A 23,599-nucleotide genomic window follows, 5' to 3' on the forward strand; every position below is an offset into this window, starting at 1 on the left:
CAAGCTCAAGGGGCTAAATGGCCTACTCATGTTCCGATGTTTCTAATGTCTCTGGGCTTTGTATTTTTTTGGACCTTTACTGTATCCTACTTTGTCATTGGCACCTATTCGAGGTAATTTGTTCTGTTCTCTACAATCCTGCAGCGCTTGATAACTTTTCAGATATCACAGCTCATGTGTCTGTTTGCTATTCTTTGGTTGCTAATGTCCACTACGTGCCAAAGAAAAGATCTTTGAATTTCAAAAATTATTTGATTAAAATAAACAGTCATGTCTTTTAAGTTTAGTCTCTTCCTTCATTTTGTGATATTTACTGCTAGCGGCATTTGATGTCATTTAATGCATATTACAATCTGAGACCAGTTAATCTTTGCGCAGAAGTCACATATGCCTGAGCTATATGGTACTCACAGGTTGAAGATTTAAGGGATTACAATGTTGATTCCCAGTCCCTGGACGTATGCATGCCATGAATATTAGCATGATGTTCATATCACACCAAATGCATGTATTTAAAATGAAGTAAGAAACTTTTACTCAACATACAACAAATAACTTTAACTTACAGGGTTGTGCTTTTTGCAGGCCTCATGGCACAGTTCATTCATCCAATACACCCAACTCTGGAAAACATTTTGTATTGCTACCTGGGAACCTCCTAGTTCCTGGAACTTTTATTCCTTCTACAATAGTGTGCTATGGAATCATATCATCGAACTGACTCCAGAGTTAAATTGCCACCTTCACATTGCTGTAAAGTGGAAAACACTTCTCAGTGATCCAAAAGTGGCAGTATAACTGCAGCCTTAACTTCATGCTGGTAGTAGTTAAGATGCTCTATATCAGGATTTACAATATTACAACCTGCACTGTCTAACAGTACATTTATACTGCAACGTCAGTATTGTGTCAGGTGAGCAACCTGACACGTTAATGGACCCCCTTCAAATATTGACGCTCTTTCGGGGACCCTCTATATATACCTTTAACCACTTCTCTTGAATCCCCTGCATTTTCTGACGCACTTCAGTGGACCCCTGGAGTCAGGTCCTCAGATTGCTTGGGTTTGACACCATATGGAGAATAACTCCAGCATGGCCTGCATTCTCGAAACATTTCAAATTTAGTAACTAGGAACAAAGCTCAGCTCATACCTTTAACCATGTCCTCAACCTCTGTGGAGAATACCAACCAGAAGCAGGTAGAATAAATGAGGTAGTGCCTTTCTGAAACTAAAACTACAGTGTAGAAACGCATGCTAAAGTGTCGAAAGCCCCACAAGTCGGACTATTTCTCTTAAAGCTTTTTTTTTAAAGCTGCTGAACTTTTGTTTACCAATATTATCATTATCAACGCTTTTATATTTTTAACGCTTGTCTTGTACTATTGCCATTTTTAAATATCCCCTACTGATATCATTCTTGACAGTTCTGTTTATCAGTGGCTTTAAACGTGTTATCAAATTGAGTAAGATTAGTTGAATACTCCCCTTGGTAGCAGCAACTGGAATATATGTAAGACTATGTTGTTTTGAATTTTTTTAAAATCTAGTTTTGTGTAATCGGGCATTTTCGTCACCGGCATTTCGTCAGTAACTATACTCTTAACTAGCAAAGAGCAGAAGGTCTCATCAGACAAGAACTTTGAAAAAAAAAGTTATGTAACCATTACTGGTAGTTCTGGCGGGTCCTCCCATCGACAGCGGCCAAAGGTTGAAAGGGAAAAAAAAACGAATTGACCCACTTCGGAGAGGCGGGGCCGCGGTGTCCTCAACCTATCGCATGTCGAAGATCGATTCACGACCTGTCATCTGGCCCAAGAAGGACAGGAGAGAGAGAGAGAGAGGGAAAAAAAACGCCGCAGCCCGAGTGGAAGTTAAGAGCGAAACTTTTTCTTCTGCCTGACCTCTTATAATTGGTCTTCGCCTCGGAGCGGCTGTACAATCCTCAGCAGTGTTCTGAGACTGTATGGTCGGCTCTCGTTTCCGGGTTTCTTCATGATCTCAACCACTTGACTCAACTGGACATTTTTTTTTAACGTGAAGAGATAAGAGAGACTGACAAGCAAGAGAAAAAAAAACACCAACAACGACAAAAAAGTTCAGCTCTGCGTGTGTGAAGAAAAGGAAAAAAGGGGAGAGAAAGTGAAAGAAAGTCAAGGAGGGACAAATATATGAATTTGACCATCTATATTGCACTGCAAGGTTGAGCTTCGATTATCAGTAGCACTTCTCGCTCTGTTTTTTTCTATAAACCCGAATTGTCCAAACCATGACAGCAGAGAAGGAAAAGAAAAGGTAAGAAATGAGATTGCATATCTTCCGAAAGTGGCATAATGATTAGTAATAATTAATTTGTACCAAGGTGTAAAGCGCAGGTTTGCTGGTGATGTTGACTTTTTCTTTAAAAGAACCTTTTTACTTTAACTCGATGTCGGATTGAGGCACAAAAAATAAGCGGAGACAAGGATAGAATAATAATTATTATTATTATTGAGATTGTTTTTTTATTTAGTCGGTGGGTAGAGGTCAGCAGTTCGCTGGCTGCTGTCCGTCTCTCCCTGGCTGGAGAGCCAGGGAGAGACTGTCAGACAGAGACTGTCAGTCGGGCTGTCAGTTGCTACCTGGCTGTGATTGGGTCTCCGGGGGAGGAGTGTTGTCTGTGTGTCCCTCAAACCGTCGCCAAGGGCAAATAAAAGTCTGCTCCAAAACCGACCCCACAACAGCCAAAAGGAAAAGTTATTGAAATCATTATTTTATTGAAAGGATCAAGTTCGACGCACAGCCGTGATATTTGATTAAAAAAAATATATCTCTCCCGGTCACACAATTTGCTACGCGAATTATTATTTTTCTCCTTGTTGTATTTGTTTTGCATGTGCTATTTAGAGTAACTTGTGCTCGGTGTGTATCAACAGGCGGGCGAGGCCTGACCCGCGGGTTGGAGGTGGACAGTGTGATACCGGGCATGTCCTTCCTCTGATGGGGAGACCTTTCACTAGACAGCAATTTAAAGAGTGTTTGAAGTTTAAGCATGTGATGCAAGTTTATAACATCAGAGCTATCAAACATCTCCGAGAGAAAAAAAAATCTCTGGAAAGTCGGACTGTGAATGACTGTCTGTTGCATTCGTTTCCAAGTGCCTGGAGGTCAGCTGGGATTGAATTTGACAACCGACGCGATGGACACGAGCATCAGACAGCTCACGTTTGGTGAAAGTCGGATATTAGAAAAGAACTGAAATAAAGATATCCAAAAGTTAAAGATTTAACTCACTAACGTTTTAAGCTTTTCTTTCCGGGGGTGGGGGAATGGAACGACAATGATGTCACCCCATTCCGAGTGATGACATTTTGCCGACTTTTGTGTCTTGTACATTGGAAGATGTTGGTTGCAGGCAAGGAATTGAAAATTTTTGTTGGGAAGTGTGTGTTGGGATCGTTTTGTTGAGAGATGTGGCATCCGGGAGATAGAAAAGGGCGAACATTGTCAGAAAGTGGCAAAACTGCTCCTGATACCACTGCGATTTCCGCAGCAGTGTTGCCATTAGGGTTTGGATGAACTGACTGCCCTGTTTCAGGGTTAGATTTAAGGTCAGCAGAATGGCCCTTCCGTTTTTAGGTGACTAACAGATATGATAGTCTTGTTTTAGGATCCCCCCCCCCCCCACCCAGAATTACAGTCTTGGTTTTGAGCTGGGGCTAGGAATGTTTAAGGACAGTTTTGCTTTAAGATTGACAGAAACCTTGTTCCAGAAGATATTTCACCATACCATACGAAACGGTTATTCATAACAGTTTGAAGATACTATAGTATGTAAAACAGAAATTCGAACAATCAAAATATAAGCTTATCTGGCAAACTCGTGTATCACTATGAAACAAGCTTAGCACCCAGGAGAACAGAGATACTGGGCAGTAGTGTCATTCGAAGTCTCAGTAGTGTCAATATATGTCAAATATATAAGAACCAAAAGTCGTACAACCCTGTTCATGCATTTCTGTTATAGCTGGAGTGATCCTGATGTTTACTTGGTAATACTCACATTTACAAGGAATTATTGTTAGCAACGAGTTTTTATATATTTTTTATATTTATATATTTTACAGTAACAGTTACATTTTGCGTGTGAACGAAAATATTTCCCCAGGCTGTCTCTCTCCCATCCCGAAATTCGGTTTACTCCCCCGTAAACGCAGCGGGAAGAGTCTAATTTTAAAATCATTAATTCAGATGCTTGAGAAACAGTGCTTTCGATATGTTGTGGTGGTTTTTATTGCGAGGTACTAATTATTACTGTTTTAAAAGAAGTTTTAAAAACTAATTGGCTTAAACAGATTGAGCGCATTTAGAAATGTTCTCACACTAAGGGCTTTGACTATTTAGCACGTTATCCTTTCGTATGTGGCAAACCCTAACGCTTTCAATTGTCCGACAGCAGGTGGTTAATATTGTATTCTGTTTTATGCCAAATGGACCAAACTCAGCAGTTCCTTCTAAAGGCTACTTGTTCCGCGCAAGTTACAACACGTTGTAACACGAGTGATAGGACAATTGTAGTTATAACAGTGGAGAACTACACTATAAACTTGTTTAACTGCTGAACAATAAAAGGGCCACTATGTTAGCCTCAAATTGAGATACAGTGACGCTTTTCTTGAGGAATTAAAACCCAATTTACTTTTACTTTCTCTTCAGTCCGTTCCTAAACTTCAAAGCACTTGCATTGCAGAAACAAACTAGTTTTAGTATTTATGAAATAAGAGTAAAATGAGCTTGCAGCAAGAGAAATGTAAGAATCTTTTGTAATGCTTTGGGACTTTTTTTACAATTGGCATAAAACAAAAGTAATTCATCTCCATTTTAAAAAATCCATTGCAGTCAAGGGGAATAGCTTGATTTGTATTACAAATTATCCTGGTATTAGTGGACTCAGTAGCCAATTTGTTCATTTTGTAGCAGTACTTCATCATGTTGCACTTTGGTATTAAAATAGATATTATTTAAAAATGCACACTTTGCAACACCCAAAATGGGTTTTAAATCCAGTTGCAAATATTGTACTCTTGAAGAAATAACAAACCTTACAACTTTCTCTGCAGTCTTATGTTTAGTCAACTGTTGCTGACTGTTGTTTGAGGAGGGGAGGGGTGCGGTGTTTGAATTGCCGGGTCCCAGTGCAAAGGTTCGGGTTAGGGCACCTACACTTTACTAGACAATGATACTAAATACCACCTAATTAATCTGGTAACAAATATGCACATGTACGATTGTAAAAAAGCATGTTTGCAGTAGGTGATTATACACAAAGTCAGAGACAGCTCTTCAGTGCGGATAACGTCTGGAGTGCGGTCACAGCAATGTATTTTGCACTATGGACTCGTTTGACTGCAGCTTGAAGGACGTGATTTCCAATCAGCTCAATCAATTCATTCTGAATATCCTTGCTCAAATAATGGACTAAGGCGGTAGAGAGCTCAGCCTACAGCTTAAAATAAATGTATTTGGCGCGATTCCTAAACAGACTGTTGTTAGATTTTTTTAAATAGGAAAATGACTACTATTGGATGAGATTTCAAGCTTTATCGTGCAGCAAATATGTGACGGAAGACACACTGTCACTTACAGCTTCAGAATAGAAACAAATAACACAAAACGACTGCTGTGATACGTAAATGTATGTTTAGAACTAAAACAAAATGCTGGAAATCTAAAATAAAAACAGAAAATACTGGAATGCATAGCGGCATCGGGAAAGAGAAAGGAGAGGGTAAACGTTAGCCTTAAACTATTTCTATTTTGTCATTCCTTTTATATGTGAGACTGTGGAGATATGACACATTTTATTGTAACACAGATTGCATCGGCCAATGTGTATAATACTCACATATATAGTATAGATCTACGTTTCCATTTTCTGTCCAAGAATATATCATTGTGTTCAAACTGACGAAAGGTTCACCTTAGAAAACCCATTCTATAAAGTTGTATTTGAGAAGCACAATAAAAAGCATATTGCAGTTTTAAAAATTGTTTCTTGGGATGTGTGTGGCACCGTCAAGGCTGTATTTATTGCACATCCTAGTTGCCCGATGCAACTGAGTGGCTTCCCAGGCCACTTCAGAGGGCATTAAGAGTCAGCCATCTAGCGTAGAGTAGTGTCAGACTGGGTTGCGTGGCAGGTTCCCTTCCCTCAAGGACATTAGTAAACCATAAATGTGTGCTGGGGGAGGAGGGTAATTATAGCAAACATGATTTTATACATTATTTCTCTTTTACTGAGGGATCCTTAGTAGAGGTTATGTCACATCAAGGGATTTAACTTAAGCAAATATTTGGTACATTTTCTCATTTAAAATCTGAAACTCATAAATGAGGCACTTGTGTGCGTTTTATAAATGCAGGGTTGTTGTGTCGGTTTCATAAGAAACATGTTTCAGTAACATGCTGCTGTGTGTTATTTTGAGAATTAAATGTTAATTCACTGAACCTGCACTCCTAGCAGGGAACTTCACTCAGAAGAAGTACGGGTCCAAGAATTAACGCTATGGTGGTGTAGTTCTCGCTCCAACCTGTGCTCTTTGAGCATGATTCCCTGTTGGGACCGTGCGGCCAGTAAATGTTCAGATTGTAATATTCAGATTTCATCTTCCCATATTTGCATAAATTCCTGTATTTTACAGAGAAAGTGATCTATACTTAAACAAGAAAGACAATAAGGAACCTGATTATCTGTAGGTGTGTGAGTGAGCGAGAGAAAGAGAGAAGAGGTAAAAGAGGTAACCTCACTGCAGAAGTAACCCATTGCTTGTGAATCACTTTCAGACATTCTGAGCAGATGACAAGGTGTTATATAAAATCACTTTCTTGTTTTCATTCTATCAGATATGTACTGGGATTTCAGTATTAGCTCACCCAGATACTGTAGTTATTTTAAAACGTGGACATACATCAAACGAGCATATCTTCCTTGGGGATATGACCAACACCACTGCATTAACAACTTTCAATGTATTGATCCCATGGCAGAGTAGTACCTTTGGGTTAATGGTCTCAACAATATATAACTATATTTCTTTACTATATTTAGCAAAATATCATAATTGTTTCCATTATTTTCTTGGTGTGTTTTCATCCTTATGGGTATACATAGAATTACATAAAATTTACAGCACAGAAACAGGCCATTCGGCCCAACTGGTCTGTGCTGGTGTTTATGCTCCACACGAGCTTCCTCCCACCCTACTTCATCTAACCCGATCAGCATAGACATCTATTCCTTTCTCCCTCCTCTACTTACCTAGCTTCCCCTTAAATGCTTCTATGCTATTCGTTTCAACTGCTCCATTTGATAGCAAATTCCACATTCCAACCACCCTCTGGGTAAAGAAGTTTCTCCTGAATTCTTTATTGGATTTATTAGTGACTACCTTATATTTATGGCCCCTATTTTTGGACTCCGCCACAAGTGAAAACATCTTTTCTGTGTCTACCCTATCAGACCCCTTCATAATTTTAAAGACCTCTATTAGGTCACTGCTCAGCCTTCTTTTTTCTAGAGAAAAGAGTCCCAGCCTATTCAGTCTTTCCTGGTGGTTATATAAGGAAAGGGACTGAGAAACAATCATGGAATTGCAGGGTAAATTGCATATGGTATAGAAGAAGAGTGTGATTATATTTCACCAATCCAGATTACTGGTTTCCAACGTTAACATCGAGAGAGTCTCTTATGCCTCAGATGCTATGGGGTTCTGCACAGACAACTTTCCTCATGAAACAAATAGAGACATTTTAGTATTCAGGAGCAACTTGACATTTCAGCACTCAACTGAAAAGTATTTTTTCTGATATAAAAAGAAAAAAATTTACTTGCAGATTATTATGTTGATGAATTATAATATAACTTGAATTGTTATAGCATTTTTAATGTCGTAAAATGTCCCAAGCTGCTTTGCAGTAGCAAAAAAAAAGGCCAGGAGCAGCAACCAGAGAGAAATTAGTGAAGGTGACCAAAGCCAAAGTTGAAGAGATAGATTTTGTAGAGGCTCTTGAAAAAACAGAGAGAAGTAACCAGGTTTAGGGTGATAATTCAGGAGCGTGGGGGTCAAGGTAGCTAAATGCCATATCCCTGACAGAAGAATGGAGAGAAGGAGAGGAGATGTAAAGGAGGACAAAGTCAGAAGAGCAGAGGGCACATGCTGGCATATAGGGCTGGTGGAGATCACACAGTTAGGGTGGGGTGTGACCATGGAGGGATTTGGAGACCATGATGATGTTGGAGGCCAGTACAGGTTAGAAAGGACAGAAGTAATAAGGGTGTGGGACAGGTTATATGTGGCAGAGTTTTGGACAAGTTTAAGTGTTTGTAGGGTGTTATGTAAAACATATGTAAAACGTATGTAGGATGTTATGTAAAACTTATGTAGTTTTGTGTGAAACTTATGTAGGATGTATATTTCCTTTGGTCAGTATTTCTAGTGAAATCATAAAATGTTATTTTTGAACACATTTTCGATTTCGCAAGAAATATTGATGGGAGGACATGTGACAGAAAGGCAAAAGGATGACTGAAGTGACCAGGCTGGTTCGGAACCAACAACAATGAAGTCAGTTCATTTGGTCCCATTATCGCTGCTGAGCCATGGGATGGGAATTTAGTAGCAGTGGTAGTAGTACCGATGGGAGGAAATCTTCCTGAACACATTGTGATGTGGCTATACAGTGATCAGAGCAATCCTTCCCCCCTTAAGTAATGGGGATTTGATATTTTGTCTCTTATTTATTAAGTCTATTGCATTAATAAAATGTAAAACCAAACTTAATTTTCGTATCTTTATTTTCATAGTAGGTTACAGCACAGAAGGAGGCCATTTAGCCCAGTGTGTCTGTGCCGGCTTTTTGAAAGAGCTATCCAATTAGTCCCACACCCCGGCTCTTTCCCCATAGCCCTATAAATTTTTTTCCCATCAAGTATTTATGCAATTCCCTTTTGAAAGTTATTATTGAATCTGCTTCCACCACCCTTTCAGGCAGCGTATTCCAGACGATAACAACTCTCAGTGTAAAAAAATGTTTCCTCATGTTGCGTCATTTTTTTGCCAATCTTAAATCTGTGTCCTCTGGTTACTGACCCCTCTGCCATTGGAAACAGTTTCTTCTTATTTACTCTATCAAAACTGTTAATGATTTTGAACACATATATCAAATCTCCTCTTAACCTTCTCTGCTCTAAGGAGAACAACCCCAGCTTCTCCAGTCTCTCCACAGAATTGAAGTCCTTCATCCCTGGTACCATTCTAGTAAATCTCTTCTGTATCCTCTCTAAAGCCTTGACATCCTTCCTAAAGTGTGGTGTCTAGAATTGAACACAATACTCCAGCTGGGGCCTAACCAGTATTTTATAAAGTTTAGCATAAATCCTTGCTTTTGTACTCTATGCCTCTATTAATAAAGCCAAGGATCCCATATGCTTTTAAAACAGACTTCTCAACTTGTCCTGCCATCTTCAAAGATTTGTGTACCTACACCCCCAGGTCTACTGAACCCCCTTTAAAATTGTACCATTTAGTGTATATTGCCTCTCCTCATTTTTCCTACCAAAATGTATCACGTCACACTTCTCTGTGTTAAATTCCACCTGCCATGTCTCTGCCCATTTCACCAGACTGTCTATGTCCTCCTGAAGTCTGTTACTGTCCTCCTCATTGTTTATTACATTCTTGAGTTTTGCAGTAAATGTTATCTTATGCAGTATACTCAGCTGTCTGGCTCATTCAGAAGAAGTTGTCTAAAATGTGCTTCAGTTATCAAGTATCTGTCATTGCCAAGATTAACAAATGTGTTCCCAGGGCATTCCCTGTTTGGGGAGGGGGAAGAGGAAGAAGAGATCTGGGAGCATGTTATGTTGGACTTCTGTTTTTATTATTATAAGGCAGCTGGAAATGCCTTTTTGTTCGTGCTTTAAACCCATGGACGTGGGATGAATGATACGATAATGGGAGTGTTGGCAGCTGTAAGCCCCTTGTGTTCTGCGTATCTCACATCTCTGCGGAGAGCACTGTTTAAACTCTTCTGAAAGGACGTCTTGATTTTTGCTAGAAAACAGTGTGATGCCCAAAGTGTGTGGAAATATGCCGTGATGGACAGGGTATGTAATTGTATAGATACAAAGAAACACCACAAATGTTGGGAATCTGAAATAAACCTAGATCATGCAGGAAATGCACTGCAGGTTAGTTAACACATGAAAGAAAAAGATGGATAAATCAGCTAGGGTTCTAGCGACTCCTTACGGAAAATGCACTTGGACAGACCTTGGGTGACAACAGGATTGTGTTTGGCTGGGATGTCTTAATAATGATATAGCTTAATGACACTCATTTTCTAGGTTCATACATGAAGGATGGCCACTTGCATTAGGAACCAAAGGCTCCTAGTGCCCATGAAATGATGCCCCAGCAGGAATCAGGAAAGAAGGGAAGCATATATTTTAAGAACAAAAAATATTTTGATATATATTAATGACTTGGACTTGGGTGTACAGGACGCAATTTCAAAATTTGCAGATGATACAAAACTTGGAAGTGTAGTGAACAGTAAGGAGGATAGTAACAGTCTCCAAGAAGACATAGACAGGCTGGTGGAATGGGCGGACACGTGGCAGATGAAATTTAACGCAGAGAAGTGCGAAGTGATACATTTTGGTAGGAAGAATGAGGAGAGGCAACATAAACTAAATGGTACAATTCTAAAGGGGGTGCAGGAACAGAGAGACCTGGGACTATTTGTGCACAAATCTTTGAAAGTGGCAGGACAGGTTGAGAAAGTGGTTAAAAAAGCATATCGGTTCCTGGGTTTTATAAATAGAGGCATAGAGTACAAAAGCAAGGAAGTTATGTTGAACTTTTATAAAACACTGGTTCAGCCACAACTGGAGTATTGTGCCCAATTCTGGACACCGCTCTTTAGGAAAGATGTGAAGGTCTTAGAGAGGGTGCAGAGGAGATTTGCTAAAATGGTACCAAGGGATGAGGGACTTCAGTTACATGGATAGACTGGAGCAGCTGGGATTGTTCTCCTTAGAGCAGAGAAGGTTAAGAGGAGATTTGATAGACATGTTCAAAATCTTGAAGGGTTTAGATAAGGTTAGGAAGTTAGTAGAATACAAGTGTGACAGCAACAAGGCTGTTCGCCTGAAGTTAGCTCGCTTTGCTGAAGACCTGGAGGATGAGACCACGAGCTTCAACCATTATACAGTTAACATCAGTTTATCGGAATAAATGGAATGTGACAGATATATAGATTATACAAGATTTACTTTATGTGCAATCCGCATAATAAAGAGAAACTGTTCCCATTGGTGGAAGGGCCGAGAACCAGATGACACAGATTTAAGGTGATTGGCAAAAGAGCCAAAGGTGACATGAGGAAAAACTTCTTTATGCAGCGAGTAGTTATGATCTGGAATACGCTGCTTGAAAGTGTGATGGAAGTAGATTCAATCGTGGCTTTCAAAAAGGAATTGGATAAGTACTTGAAGGGAAAAAAATTGCAGGGCTGCAGGGAAAAAGTGGGGGAATGGGACACGAGCCTCCTCCCACCTTACTGCATCTCACCCAATCAACATATCCTTCTATTCCTTTCTTCCTCATGCACTTATTTAGCTTCCCCTTAATTGATCTATGCTATTCGCCTCAACCACTCCATGTGGCAGCGAGTTCCACATTCTCACCACTCTCTGGGTAAAGAAGTTCCTCCTGACTTCCTTATTGGATTTATTGGTGACTATTTTATATTTATGGCCCCCAGTTTTGGACTCCCCCACAAGTGGAAACACCTTCTCTATGTCTACCTTATCGAACTCCTTCATAATTTTAAAGATGTCTATCAGGTCACCTCTCAGTCTTCTCTTTTCTAGAGAAAAGAGTCCAGCCTGTTCAGTCTTTCCTGACAGTTGTACCCTCTCAGTTATGGTATCATCCTCCAGTACTTCTATATCCTTTTTGTAGTATGGCGAACAGAGCTGTGCACACTACTCCAAGTAGTAGGAGATAGTAAAAAAGATTGTAGGAAAAAGGAAAGACTGGGGGAGATAAGGAAGATTCCTCAGTTGTGAAGCCCTGGAAATAATAAGTTAGAGTAGCAGACAAAACAATGAATCTTACTTTCAACCACAGCAAGGTCACGGAGGAGGATGAGTGTACGGGATGGCATAGGAGAAATGAGAGAGGAGAAATGGCCACACAATAAAATGGAGAGACAAAAAAGGTCATACCAGAGAGGGAAAGAGATTGGAGACTAGAGGTAAGTAAGTGTAGGATTCTGTTTGTTAACTAACTTCAGAGTAAGAAGACAAAATCAAATTAGGAGACTGAAAACGGGGTAACCGCAATGAAAGGGCCAGATTTACCTATCCTGGTTCACACAATAGTCAAAAAATTTGAATTTACATTTCACTGTATACCACTACAATGATATATAATTCAGTTTAAATAAAAGAAGCATAGAAAATGATCTGTGAATTGAAGCCTAATTACACTATTACAGTAGCTGGTGTATGACACAGCAAATGCTCCATATTCACTACTGTAAAAACTAATCAGATGTTTTGTTAGACAAGAAGCAAAGTTGCTTTAGTTGAATTTTTATGTCTGATCTTTAATAAAAGAGGTGCCCTGATTGTGACCTTCCCTGTGGTGATTAAATATATGAAGTCAGCATTTTTCTTTGATTTGCAGAATGTTTAGGGTGTTCCCTTCAAAGGATCTAGACAACAATATTCGGGAGCCTACCACTGTTTAATTATTCAAGCCTCTGGGTAGAAAAGATTGGTATCTGATTCCTGCAGCTTTTTGCATTGGTTTTCATTGTGTGTAGGAAGATAGAAGCAAAGAATTGGGCAGGTCTTGTTCAATTTCCCCAAGTGTCATTATTTTTTCCCCTGTTGATTGGTGTCACTTTGAGCCATGATGTGTTATAAACATTAGACTTGGTATGTTGTTTTTCCAAAAAACAGAGGATTTTTAACTGTTGACTGAACGGAGATGTTTTCTCCACTTTTAAAGGAATCATTTTACAGTTTCCAAAACAATGGGCCAGATCTTGCTGGAGTGGGGCATCTCGCATTAGTTAGGCTATTTTCTGCACCCTTCAGCTCGAAAAAATTTTGCTCCGTAACTTACTGGAAGTGCGAGCTAATAATGGCATGGTGAGGGCAACGGGGCATCTGTGAACGGCAGGACCAACAGTGTATCTCCTTAATCAATGACATTTAAGGATTGAGAAAGAAACAGAGGAACGACGGAGAAGGAGGGTGAATTAAAGGGAGTGAATTGGAGTCAAATCAGGTACAGAAAGAGAAATAAAGAGAGACAAAGAAAAATTGGATTAAGAGAGTGAGAAAAAAGAGACAGAAAGGAAAGTAAGAAAAAAAATTTAAAAATTTAAATTTGACATTTTTAAAATCTTTAATAACAATTGACTGCACGAAGGAATGAGATTGAACCATTTAAATTGTTCCGTTTCTGGGCCAGAGAGGTTGATTTGCATTGCATTAACTATTATCACGTCGGTAAAAGGGTACTTTCCCTCTTAATTACCAGACTTAACTTTCTGCGGTGAGTTTAATGGACAATTAATGTGCAAGTCCAGCAAGTTCTTAAAAATAACGGGGAGGCTAAGGGTGAGAAGCCGTTTGTGCGAAGCAAATGGCTGAGCGGCGTAAATCGACCAGCAAGTTCTGAAGATTCGCAATTCAAGGTGTAGCTCTTAATCCCCTGAACTTGCTGGCCGATTCGTGCATCAATAATGGGGTGTGTTGATAACACGCTGTTATTTTTCCAGCAAGATCCAACCCAATATATTTTTCAACTTGGTTAATTTCTTTGTCGAAGTAAATGCCGTTGGGTACATCAATCACATTTTTTTTGCTTCTTGGGCTTGATCCAAGCCAAATGTTAGGCAAACTGATAAAAAGAAATAAGCATTATAGGACCTGACCTGACTGTGGCTTTTGCCACTCATTTTTCAAAGAAATAACACTTACCTAAATTAATGCGCTAAAACAGAAATTAAAGTTCAATTAGTTTGCATTAATTACATGATAAATAATAACTTGCTGCAAAAATAGATAATGTGCTAACATGTTTACTAGTCTGTGTTACCAGCATATAATTTGCTACCGCATCAACAAAAAAAAATGACTAACAGTGCCAAACTCATATCTGAGCCCTGAGAGGTATATCCCTTCAATTCTGCTTCTACTTCACACACAGCACCACAATAGCCAGAAGCAAGGTCAGGAATAACATTCTTTGTGACTGTGACTGTAGTAGATTATCACTCCTTGATATCTCTGCAATCTTGAACACCGTTGACAGCAGCATCACCCTCCATTTTTCCTCCGTTGTCCAGCTCTGTGGAACTGCCCTCATCATGTTCCACTTTTACCTATCCAATTGCAACTGGAGCATTTCTAGCAGTGGCTTCTTTTCCCACTTCTGTACAGCCACCTCCGGAGACCCCCAGGGATTCACATCTCACTCTCTTCTTCTACATGCTGCCCCTATTGTGACATCATCTGCACACATGGAGTTAGGTTCCACATGTATGTCAATGACATCAGTTTGACCCTTTCACTGCCTCTGTACTGACAGATTGCATCACCGACATTCAGTCTTGGATGAGTTTTTACTTCCTCCAGCTAAACATTGGGAAGACCGAAGCCATCATCTTTGGCTCTCAACATAAGCTCTGCTCCCTTGCCACTGACTCCATTCCCCTTCCCGGCCAATATTTCAGACTGAACCAGATTGTCTGCAACCTCAGCATCCTTTTCGACCCTGAGCTGAGTTTCTGATCCCATATCCTTTTATCACAAAGACCACCTACTTCCATCTCTATAACATTGGTCATCTCCACCCCTACCTCAATTCATCTGCTGCTGAAACGCTCACTTGCAGAATTGATTATTCCAACGATCTCCTAGCAGATCTCCTCTACCATCCATAAACTCCAAGTCATTCATAATTCTGGTGTTCACATCGTCTCCTGTATATCCTGCTCGTGGTCCCTCAACAATTCACATTTAAAATTCTTTTTTGTTTTAAAATCTCTCCATGGCCTTGTCCTTCACCCCAACTCTGTCACGTTCACCAGCCTTAACCCCCACCTCAAACTTTCTGTGTCTCTGATTCCGGCCTCTTGTGCATCCTCTTTTCTCATTTTTGCCAGCTGTACCTTTGGCTGTCTAGTCCCACATTCTGGGATTCCCTTCCTAAACCTCTTTATCTCCCTCTCCCCTTAAGACTCCTTAAAACCCACCTCTTCAACCAAGATCTTTGTCACTCCTCCTAATATCTTCTTTATTTTCCTTTTTCTTCACACCTCTGTGAAACACCGGTAGACATTTTTTAATGTTAAAAATGCTATATAAATACACGTTGTTGTTGAGCCAGAAACAAGCTTACATATTACTATAAATTGGCAATTAAACATTGGGTTTATCAACTAAATAGTTTTCCTACTTTTATAGAATCATACAGCACAGAAAGGGGTCATTTGGCCCATTGTGCCTTTTTTTAAGAGCTATCTAATTAGTTCCAATCCCCTGTTCTTTCCCCATAGCCCTGCAGATTTTTCTTTTTCAAGTATATATCCAATTCCCTTTTGAAAGTTACCATTGAAACTGCTTCCACCATCCTGTCAGTCAGTGCATTCCAGATCATAACTTGTTGCATAAAAAAATTCTCCTCATCTCCTCCTGGTTCTTTTGCCAATTATCTTAAATCTGTGTCCTTTGATTACCGACCCTCTTGCCAGTGAAGACAGTTTCTCCCTATCAAAACCCCTCATAATTTTGAACACCTCAATTAAATCTCCCCTTAACCTTCTCAGGTCGAAGGAGAACAATCCCAACTTCTCTAGTCTCTCCACATAACTGAAGTTCCCTCATCCTGGTTCCATTCTAGTAAATCTCCTCTGCACCCTCTCCAAGGTCTTGACATCCTCGCTACAGTGACTATACTTCAAAAGTACTTCATTGGCTGTAAAGTGTTTTGGGACATTCTGAAGTTGTGAAAGGCGCTATGTAAGTGTAAGTCTGTCTGTCTTTCTTTCTTTCTTTAGTGTGGTGCCAAGAATTGAACGCAATACTCCAATTGAGGCCTAATCAGTGATTTATAAAAGTTTACCATAACTTCCTTGCTTTTGTACTCTATGGGCCCGATATTAGGAGGGAGATGGGTTGCCAGCGGGGGGTCGACTGGGCGCGTGGGTAACCCGCCCAGTAAAATCGGTGGGTTCCCCACCCGATCGTAAGTAAATTGAAGCCACTTACCTTGGCTTCCGGGTTTCGCGCTGGAAAGCTGCGCAGCGGGCAGACTGCGCACCCTCATCATAGGTTGGATTTAAAGGGGCTGTCCTCCACTGACTGATGCTGCAGAAAGGAGCCATAATTACAGCATGGAGCAGCCCAGGCGGAAGGCTGCTCCCAGGTTTAATGATGCCTCGCTCCAGGTCCTACTGGATGGGGTGAGGAGGAAGGGGAGGACAGAGATCATCGCCCCGGTGGACGGGAGGAAGCGGCCTGCCTTTGCCACCACGAAGGCCTGGCTCGAGGTGGCAGAGGAGGTCACCTGCACCACCAACATATCGCGCACCTGCATATAGTACAGGAGGCGCTTCAATGACCTAAGTAGGTCAGCTGAAGTGAGTACTCTTACTCATTCCCCTACACTCCGTCTGCCACATCACCACCCCCACCCCACATCTCCTTCTGCACAGCCAACACTACTCTATCACATCATTCCTCACACCCACTCAAAGCTCATCCTCATCTTATCTGCACTTACTCATCTCACCAGTACTCATCCCACCACTACCACTCAACCTAATCCTCATACAATCTCATGGCTCTGTCTCATACTCATGCATCTCTTTCACGGTCAGCCTTACCACTACCTGCCACTACCTGTGCTGCAGCCACAGGGCATGCATCACATATGTGCAGTAGGAAGCTTAAGGCAAACGTGTCGTGAGCATGAAGGGGATGCACAAGGGTGTTTGAGGGTTTGTCATGGTTTTTACTTATATTTGATTTCTGACCAACTCACATTACATATTATATTGTCACCACTACTGCCACGTCTTGGCCATTCTTGACTGGCTTGTGCAATAATGCCCTTTCATGAGATTCTCCATGAACACCCTTGATGCCACCCATTGGGTCACCCTACAGTGGGTGTATGTGTAGTTGCACGACTATCTTGTGCAGGTGCCTGTTGCGCAGCACTGTGTTGTGTAGCTCCACATGGCGGAGGTGGACGGTGTGCCTGGCGAGGCTGCTGATGTTGGTCATCCTCCAATGGAGTGATGAATGCAGCAATGGAACCCCCCTCATCCTGACGGTGTGAGTGTGAGGGGGTCCACAAAGTAGGTAAATGTGTTTGGACAGCAGAGTTTAGGGTATGATTTAATAATTTGGAGTGTGGAGACAACGGTGTGGCAGGCAAAACTTTGTCTGAAGTGACAGAGTGCCCTGCTGCAATGAATGAGGGTTTACCCCGCACCTGTTAAATGGACATTTGCAGCTGCCTCTGGCTGCTGGCTGCAAAACGTCTGTTTAAAGAGGGAGTGTTTCCCCCAGCATGGGAAACACGTTCTGGGTAGTCCAAAATCTGAATCCTCCTAAAATCTCCAACAAATGAGGTCTGTAAATAACCTCAAGTACCCAGATAATGATCTTAAGTGGGATCCCGCCGGCTTTGATTGCCGGTGGGAGTCCCGCATGCGGGGGCTGCGCGCGCACTGATTCGTGTCATTGGGGAACCCGGAAGTGGGCGGGTTGGAGCCGGGCTCTGGACCCGCTCCGGGACTCCCCAATTTTAGGAGCCCCCCCGCCACGAACGCACCCGCTCGGCCATCTGAAAATTGACCCCTATGCCTCTATTTATAAAGCCCTGGGTCCCGTATGCTTTTTAACAGCCTTCTCAACTTGTCCTGCTACTTTATTTTCAAAACTATACTGTGCTGAAATGTGAACAAAATGATTGCAATTTGAAATTAAGAGTTATTGTGAAAGTTAATTGGTCTCAGTTCAGTAGCAACGGGTCCTCAATTCATCAGGTGAGGCGGAGGGAAAATTGGTGGGAAAAAAAAATAAAAGCGCATATCCTATCCGACCATGAAAATGCTGCATTAAATAATAATTCCTTATATATAAACTAATGGTAGCACCCCTGCATCCAGCACCATGGTTTATGGCAATGTGAGTTTGAGACAGTGAAATACAAAAGAGAAAGATTATTGCAGTCATCTCAAGGTGTCAGTCTCAGTTTCCTAAAGATTCATATTGGAAACACTAGTTTCAGAATTAGTCTCAGGCACTGCTCCTAACAAAGGAATCCTGATAATCAAGCATAACTTCTGCCTAAAAATGTGGACATTTGAGGTCTGAAGTGTTGTTCAGTGGGTTATTCTGGCAAGACAAGATTTTTGTGGTTTTTGGGATGTAAGGTCTAAGATAAACATTGCTCTAATTTTAGCCACTACATTTCTGAGGAAAATTGGACAGGTGTCAAATGAGGAGCAGTCCAGTTTATTGGTGCATTGGCTCAGATACACTTTTAAATACATGTAGCACTTGAAACAACCTTAAGTACTCAGTAATGAGATCCATTCTCAGCAACAGCAAAAAAGTTGCATACTGTAAGCCTGATATATATGGTTGAAATAATTGCGTTGCATGAAGAGGAACATAGGAACAGGATTAGGCCATTCAGCCCCTCGTGCCTGCTCCGTCATTTGATAAGATCATGGCTGATCTATGATCTAGCTCGATATACCTGCCTTTGGCTCATATCCCTTAATACCTTCGGTTGCCAAAAAGCTATCTATCTCAGATTTAAAATTAGCAATTGAGCTAGTATCAATTGCCGTTTGTGGAAGAGAGTCCCAAACTTCTACCACCCTTTGTGTGTAGAAATGTTTTCTAATCTCACTCCTGAAAGGTCTGGATCTAATTTTTAGACTGTGTCCTCTAGTCCTAGAATCCCCAACCAGCGGAAATAGTTTCTCTCCATCCACCCTATCTGTTCCCCTTAATATCTTATAAACTTCGATCAGATCACCCCTTAACCTTCGAAACGCTACAGAATACAACCCCAATTTGTGTAATCTCTCCTCGTAACTTAACCCTTGAAGTCCGGGTATCATTCTAGTAAACCTACGCTGCACTCCCTCCAAGGCCAATATGTCCTTCCGAAGGTGCGGTGCCCAGAACTGCTCACAGTACTCCAGGTGCGGTCACACCAGGGTTTTGTATAGCTGCAGCATAACTTCTGCCCCCTTGTACTCTAATCCTCTAGATATAAAGGCCAGCATTCCATTAGCCTTCTTGATTATTTTCTGCACCTGTTCATGTCACTTCAATGATCTATATACCTGAACCTCTAAGTCCCTTTGGACATCCACTGTTTTTAACTTTTTACCATTTAGAAAGTACCCTGTTCTATCCTTTTTTGATCCAAAGTGAATGACCTCACATTTGCCTACATTCAAAAAATTCAATCAGGTTTGTCAGGCACGACCTACCTTTCACAAATCCATGCTGGCTCTCTCTGATTAACTGAACATTCTCGAGGTGTTCAGTCACCCTATCCTTAATTATAGACTCCAGCATTTTCCCCATGACAGATGTTAGGCTAACTGGTCTATAATTCCCTGGTTTCCCTCTCTCTCCTTTCTTAAAAAGCGGAGTGACATGTGCAATTTTCCAATCTTCCTGTGTGTGAAATTTGCTAAAACAATCCCACCCTTCCTTTCAATTTTCCCTATTAATTTGTTGTTTGGCATTTTTGCGCATATTGGATGCAGCATTCCCTAAACCAAGCTCATTTATTTATCGAGATTAAAGGGAGATAATGACTTGAGAATTCGTGACTAGGAAAAATAAACCACCAAGTGGCATCACCATGAATAACTGTTGACTTCAGGATGAGAGTGCTGTGCATTTTAAAACATTAGACTGCAAATGTGAGTGGCTGCAGAAAGAAAGTACTGTGTATTTTTTCTCCATTATAATAATGATGTTTATATTGAAGTGCTTTATCTCTGCCCCTTTTTAGCTCAGTGTATTATAAAGTCTGAGGCAGGGCTACTGAATAGTGATTCCTTCAAAAGAATCATGTTGGTTTGTTAACGGAAAACCTTATTTTCCTTTTCTTTGGCATATGCTCAATTGTTCAGTATCAGTTCTAACTCTGACGTGATAATTATAAAACATTTGGTCATAAACCATTGTTGGAATTGATCCTAGTCGCAAAAGCATTTATGTTTGTTGATGTCCCCACACTACAACAGTCTTGAGCTCAACTCCTGATCAAGTCTATCATTCTGATCCAGTTAACAATATGCAGTTTTCCATTACTTCTCATGTGGCCACTCTCAATCTAGTTGAAGCATGCCTCCTGACAGCTGTTGTATGGAACAGTACATGCTGCAGGAACTGTGAATTCACCTAGAGAGAAGGGTGCGCAAAATGGACCAGGGTCTAAATCCTGATATCTGCTATTCTTGATTCCTTTTCACAAACCTCCATAGGTTTCAGAAGAACCTGAATTGTCCTGATTTATATAAACTTTATCATTGGCTTAATTTTACATTTTCCAGCTACTGATGTATTCCATGATGTGGAGATGCCGGTGATGGACTGGGGTTGACAATTGTAAACAATTTTACAACACCAAGTTATAGTCCAACAATTTTATTTGAAAATCACCAGCTTTCGGAGGCTTCCTCCTTCCTCAGGTGAATGTCAAGAAATCCTCGAACCTTTCGCATTTATAAATCACAGAACAATACCTGGTGATTACAGATAATCTTTCCAACTGCCCGTTGCCAAGGCAATCAAAGTGTTCAGACAGAGAGGTGTTACCGACAGTACCACCGAATATACAAACAACCAAAAAAAAACAAACAGAGAGAGAGAGGCAGAAACATAGAAACATCCGGAAGGAAGAGAAAGACAGCAAATGACCCGTTATATTAAAAACAGATAACATTTGTTCGCTGGTGGGGTTACGTGGAGTGTGACATGAACTCAAGATCCCGGTTGAGGCCGTCCTAATGGGTGCGGAACTTGGCTATCAATTTCTGCTCGACGATTTTGCGTTGTCGTGTGTCTCGAAGGCCGCCTTGGAGTACGCTTACCCGAAGGTCGGTGGCTGAATGCTCCAATTTTCCAGCTTCCACCCTAACCACGTCAAAGAGGCCATCCCGTATGGACAGGCCCTGCGAATACATAGGGTCTGCTCAGACGAGGAGGAACGCGATGGACACCTACAGACGCTGAAAGACGCCCTCGTAAGAACGGGATATGACGCTCGACTCATCGATCGACAGTTCCGACGGGCCACAGCGAAAAATCGCATAGACCTCCTCAGAAGACTAACACGGGATGCAACCAACGGAGTACCCTTCGTCGTCCAGTACTTCCCCGGAGCGGAGAAACTACGCCATGTTCTCCGCAGCCTTCAACATGTCATCAATGACGACGAACACCTCGCTATGGCCATCCCCACACCTCCACTACTCGCCTTTAAACAGCCACCCAACCTCAAACAGACCCTCGTTCGCAGCAAATTACCCAGCTATCAGGAGAACAGCGTCCATGACACCACACAACCCTGCCACGGTAACCTCTGCAAGACATGCCAGATCATCGACACAGATACCACCATCACACAAGAGGATACCACCCACCAGGTACATGGTTCATACTCCTGTGACTCGGCCAATGTTGTCTACCTCATACGTTGCAGGAAAGGATGCCCCAGAGCATGGTACATTGGCGAGACCATGCAGACACTGCGACAACGGATGAACGGACACCGCGCAACAATCCCAGCTGGGGAACATTTCAGCAGTCAAGGACATTCAGCCACCGACCTTCGGGTAAGCGTACTCCAAGGCGGCCTTCGAGACACACGACAACGCAAAATCGTCGAGCAGAAATTGATAGCCAAGTTCCGCACCCATGAGGACGGCCTCAACCGGGATCTTGGGTTCATGTCACGCTACACGTAACCCCACCAGCGAACAAAAGTTATCTGTTTTTAATATAACGGGTCATTTGCTGTCTTTCTCTTCCTTCCGGATGTTTCTATGTTTCTGCCTCTCTCTCTCTGTTTGATTTTTTTTTGGTTGTTTGTATATTCGGTGGTACTGTAGGTAACACCTCTCTGTCTGAACACTTTGATTGCCTTGGCAATGGGCAGTTGGAAAGATTATCTGTAATCACCAGGTATTGTTCTGTGATTTATAAATGCGAAAGGTTCGAGGATTTCTTAACATTCACCTGAGGAAGGAGGAAGCCTCCGAAAGCTTGTGATTTTCAAATAAAATTGTTGGACTATAACTTGGTGTTGTAAAATTGTTTACAGATGTATTCCATGGCATCAAGCATGAATTGTTCCAATGATCTGTGTAGCGCTTAAGAAATTTGTTGATAGATGACGGTGCAATGTTGTAGCGTAGAGTAACTGTAGACCTCAATACACTATCACAGGTGCTGAGTAAGCCAAGTTTAATTGTCTAATTCAATTCTACAGCTCCCATGTCCATTCTTATGTTTAGGGAGGATGATGTGGTGGTAAGCAGCTATGAAGAGGAAAGCAAGAAATGAAAAATGATATGATTATGCATCTTCATGCCTTGTTTTGTTTGGTCAACATGATAGTAATTCTTAAAAAGACAGTCTCTACGACCATTGTAATAAATTGCCATTTCTAGTCCAGGAGAAAAAGTATATGCTTACACAGATAATTCAGTGTTTCCTCTCCGGGAAATGGCACCTTGTTATAAAATGTTTTATTGTAGTGTATTTTAAAAATATATTCCTTATGCAGTCAGATCATAATGAGTAATGATAATAAAGTGTTTTGTAATATAGCTTGTTTCCTCTTTTAAAAAACCTGTTACAGACTCCCTCAGGGCTTTGCCGAGTAAATGCACCGTTTCTTTGTGACTGTTAGCTGGTCTCAGTTAGGGTGTTACAATTGGCCTCAGTGCCCCTGGGTACGGAGGGAACAAATCAGCTACGTTCCTGCTGCTAATCACGATCCTTTGAATCCTGATGGAAAATGGTCAGTTTTTATTTCAGATTACCGGCATTGGTGCTCTTTTTATTTCTAGGAAAATACAGAAATTCATTTTTGCCATTATTCCCCCATGTTTGGGTCTATGCTCATTCTGCCGCATCACGAGGACTTTTGAATCATTTTTTTTCTGCCTGATTTACTCTTCTGGTGGACTAGTCACTTGCGGCCAAGCTGGTTGGCATAAGGGTGACTGGATATCTGTGAATTTGTGTAATTCTTGATTATCTGGACTTTGCTGTTGACTGAAAATTGCAATGGCCTGAGGGCGCAAAGGGAAGGACTACTAGATTTTTCCAGCCATGCTTCTGAATTGGAGATAGCTTAGATCGGCTTAGGATAAAGGCATCCATGTGAGGGATGCAAAGAATTTTCATAACATTTCACATCACAAGTCAATATTTTCTTGTTTATGGCTGCTGATCATATCATTGTTTGGCATGAGGTA

The 23,599-nt window shown here is 41.2% G+C and overlaps 1 protein-coding gene across 2 annotated transcripts in view; it reads left to right on the forward strand.

Annotated features, from left to right (window-relative positions):
• The first annotated feature begins 1,781 nt into the window (after positions 1-1,781).
• Positions 1,782-23,599, forward strand: part of epas1b (endothelial PAS domain protein 1b) — a 159,796-nt gene continuing 137,978 nt past the window's right edge. The window contains exon 1 of one of the 2 annotated variants that reach the window (XM_067988790.1): positions 1,782-2,296. In XM_067988790.1, coding sequence (XP_067844891.1) covers positions 2,271-2,296 — 26 coding nt within the window. In that variant the 5' untranslated portion in view covers positions 1,782-2,270. The remainder of the gene's footprint in view (positions 2,297-23,599) is intronic. The other variant, XM_067988788.1, reaches the window with a different exon arrangement.

This window comes from Heptranchias perlo, chromosome 8 (assembly GCF_035084215.1).
Source record: "Heptranchias perlo isolate sHepPer1 chromosome 8, sHepPer1.hap1, whole genome shotgun sequence".
Taxonomy (NCBI): Eukaryota; Metazoa; Chordata; class Chondrichthyes; order Hexanchiformes; family Hexanchidae; genus Heptranchias; species Heptranchias perlo.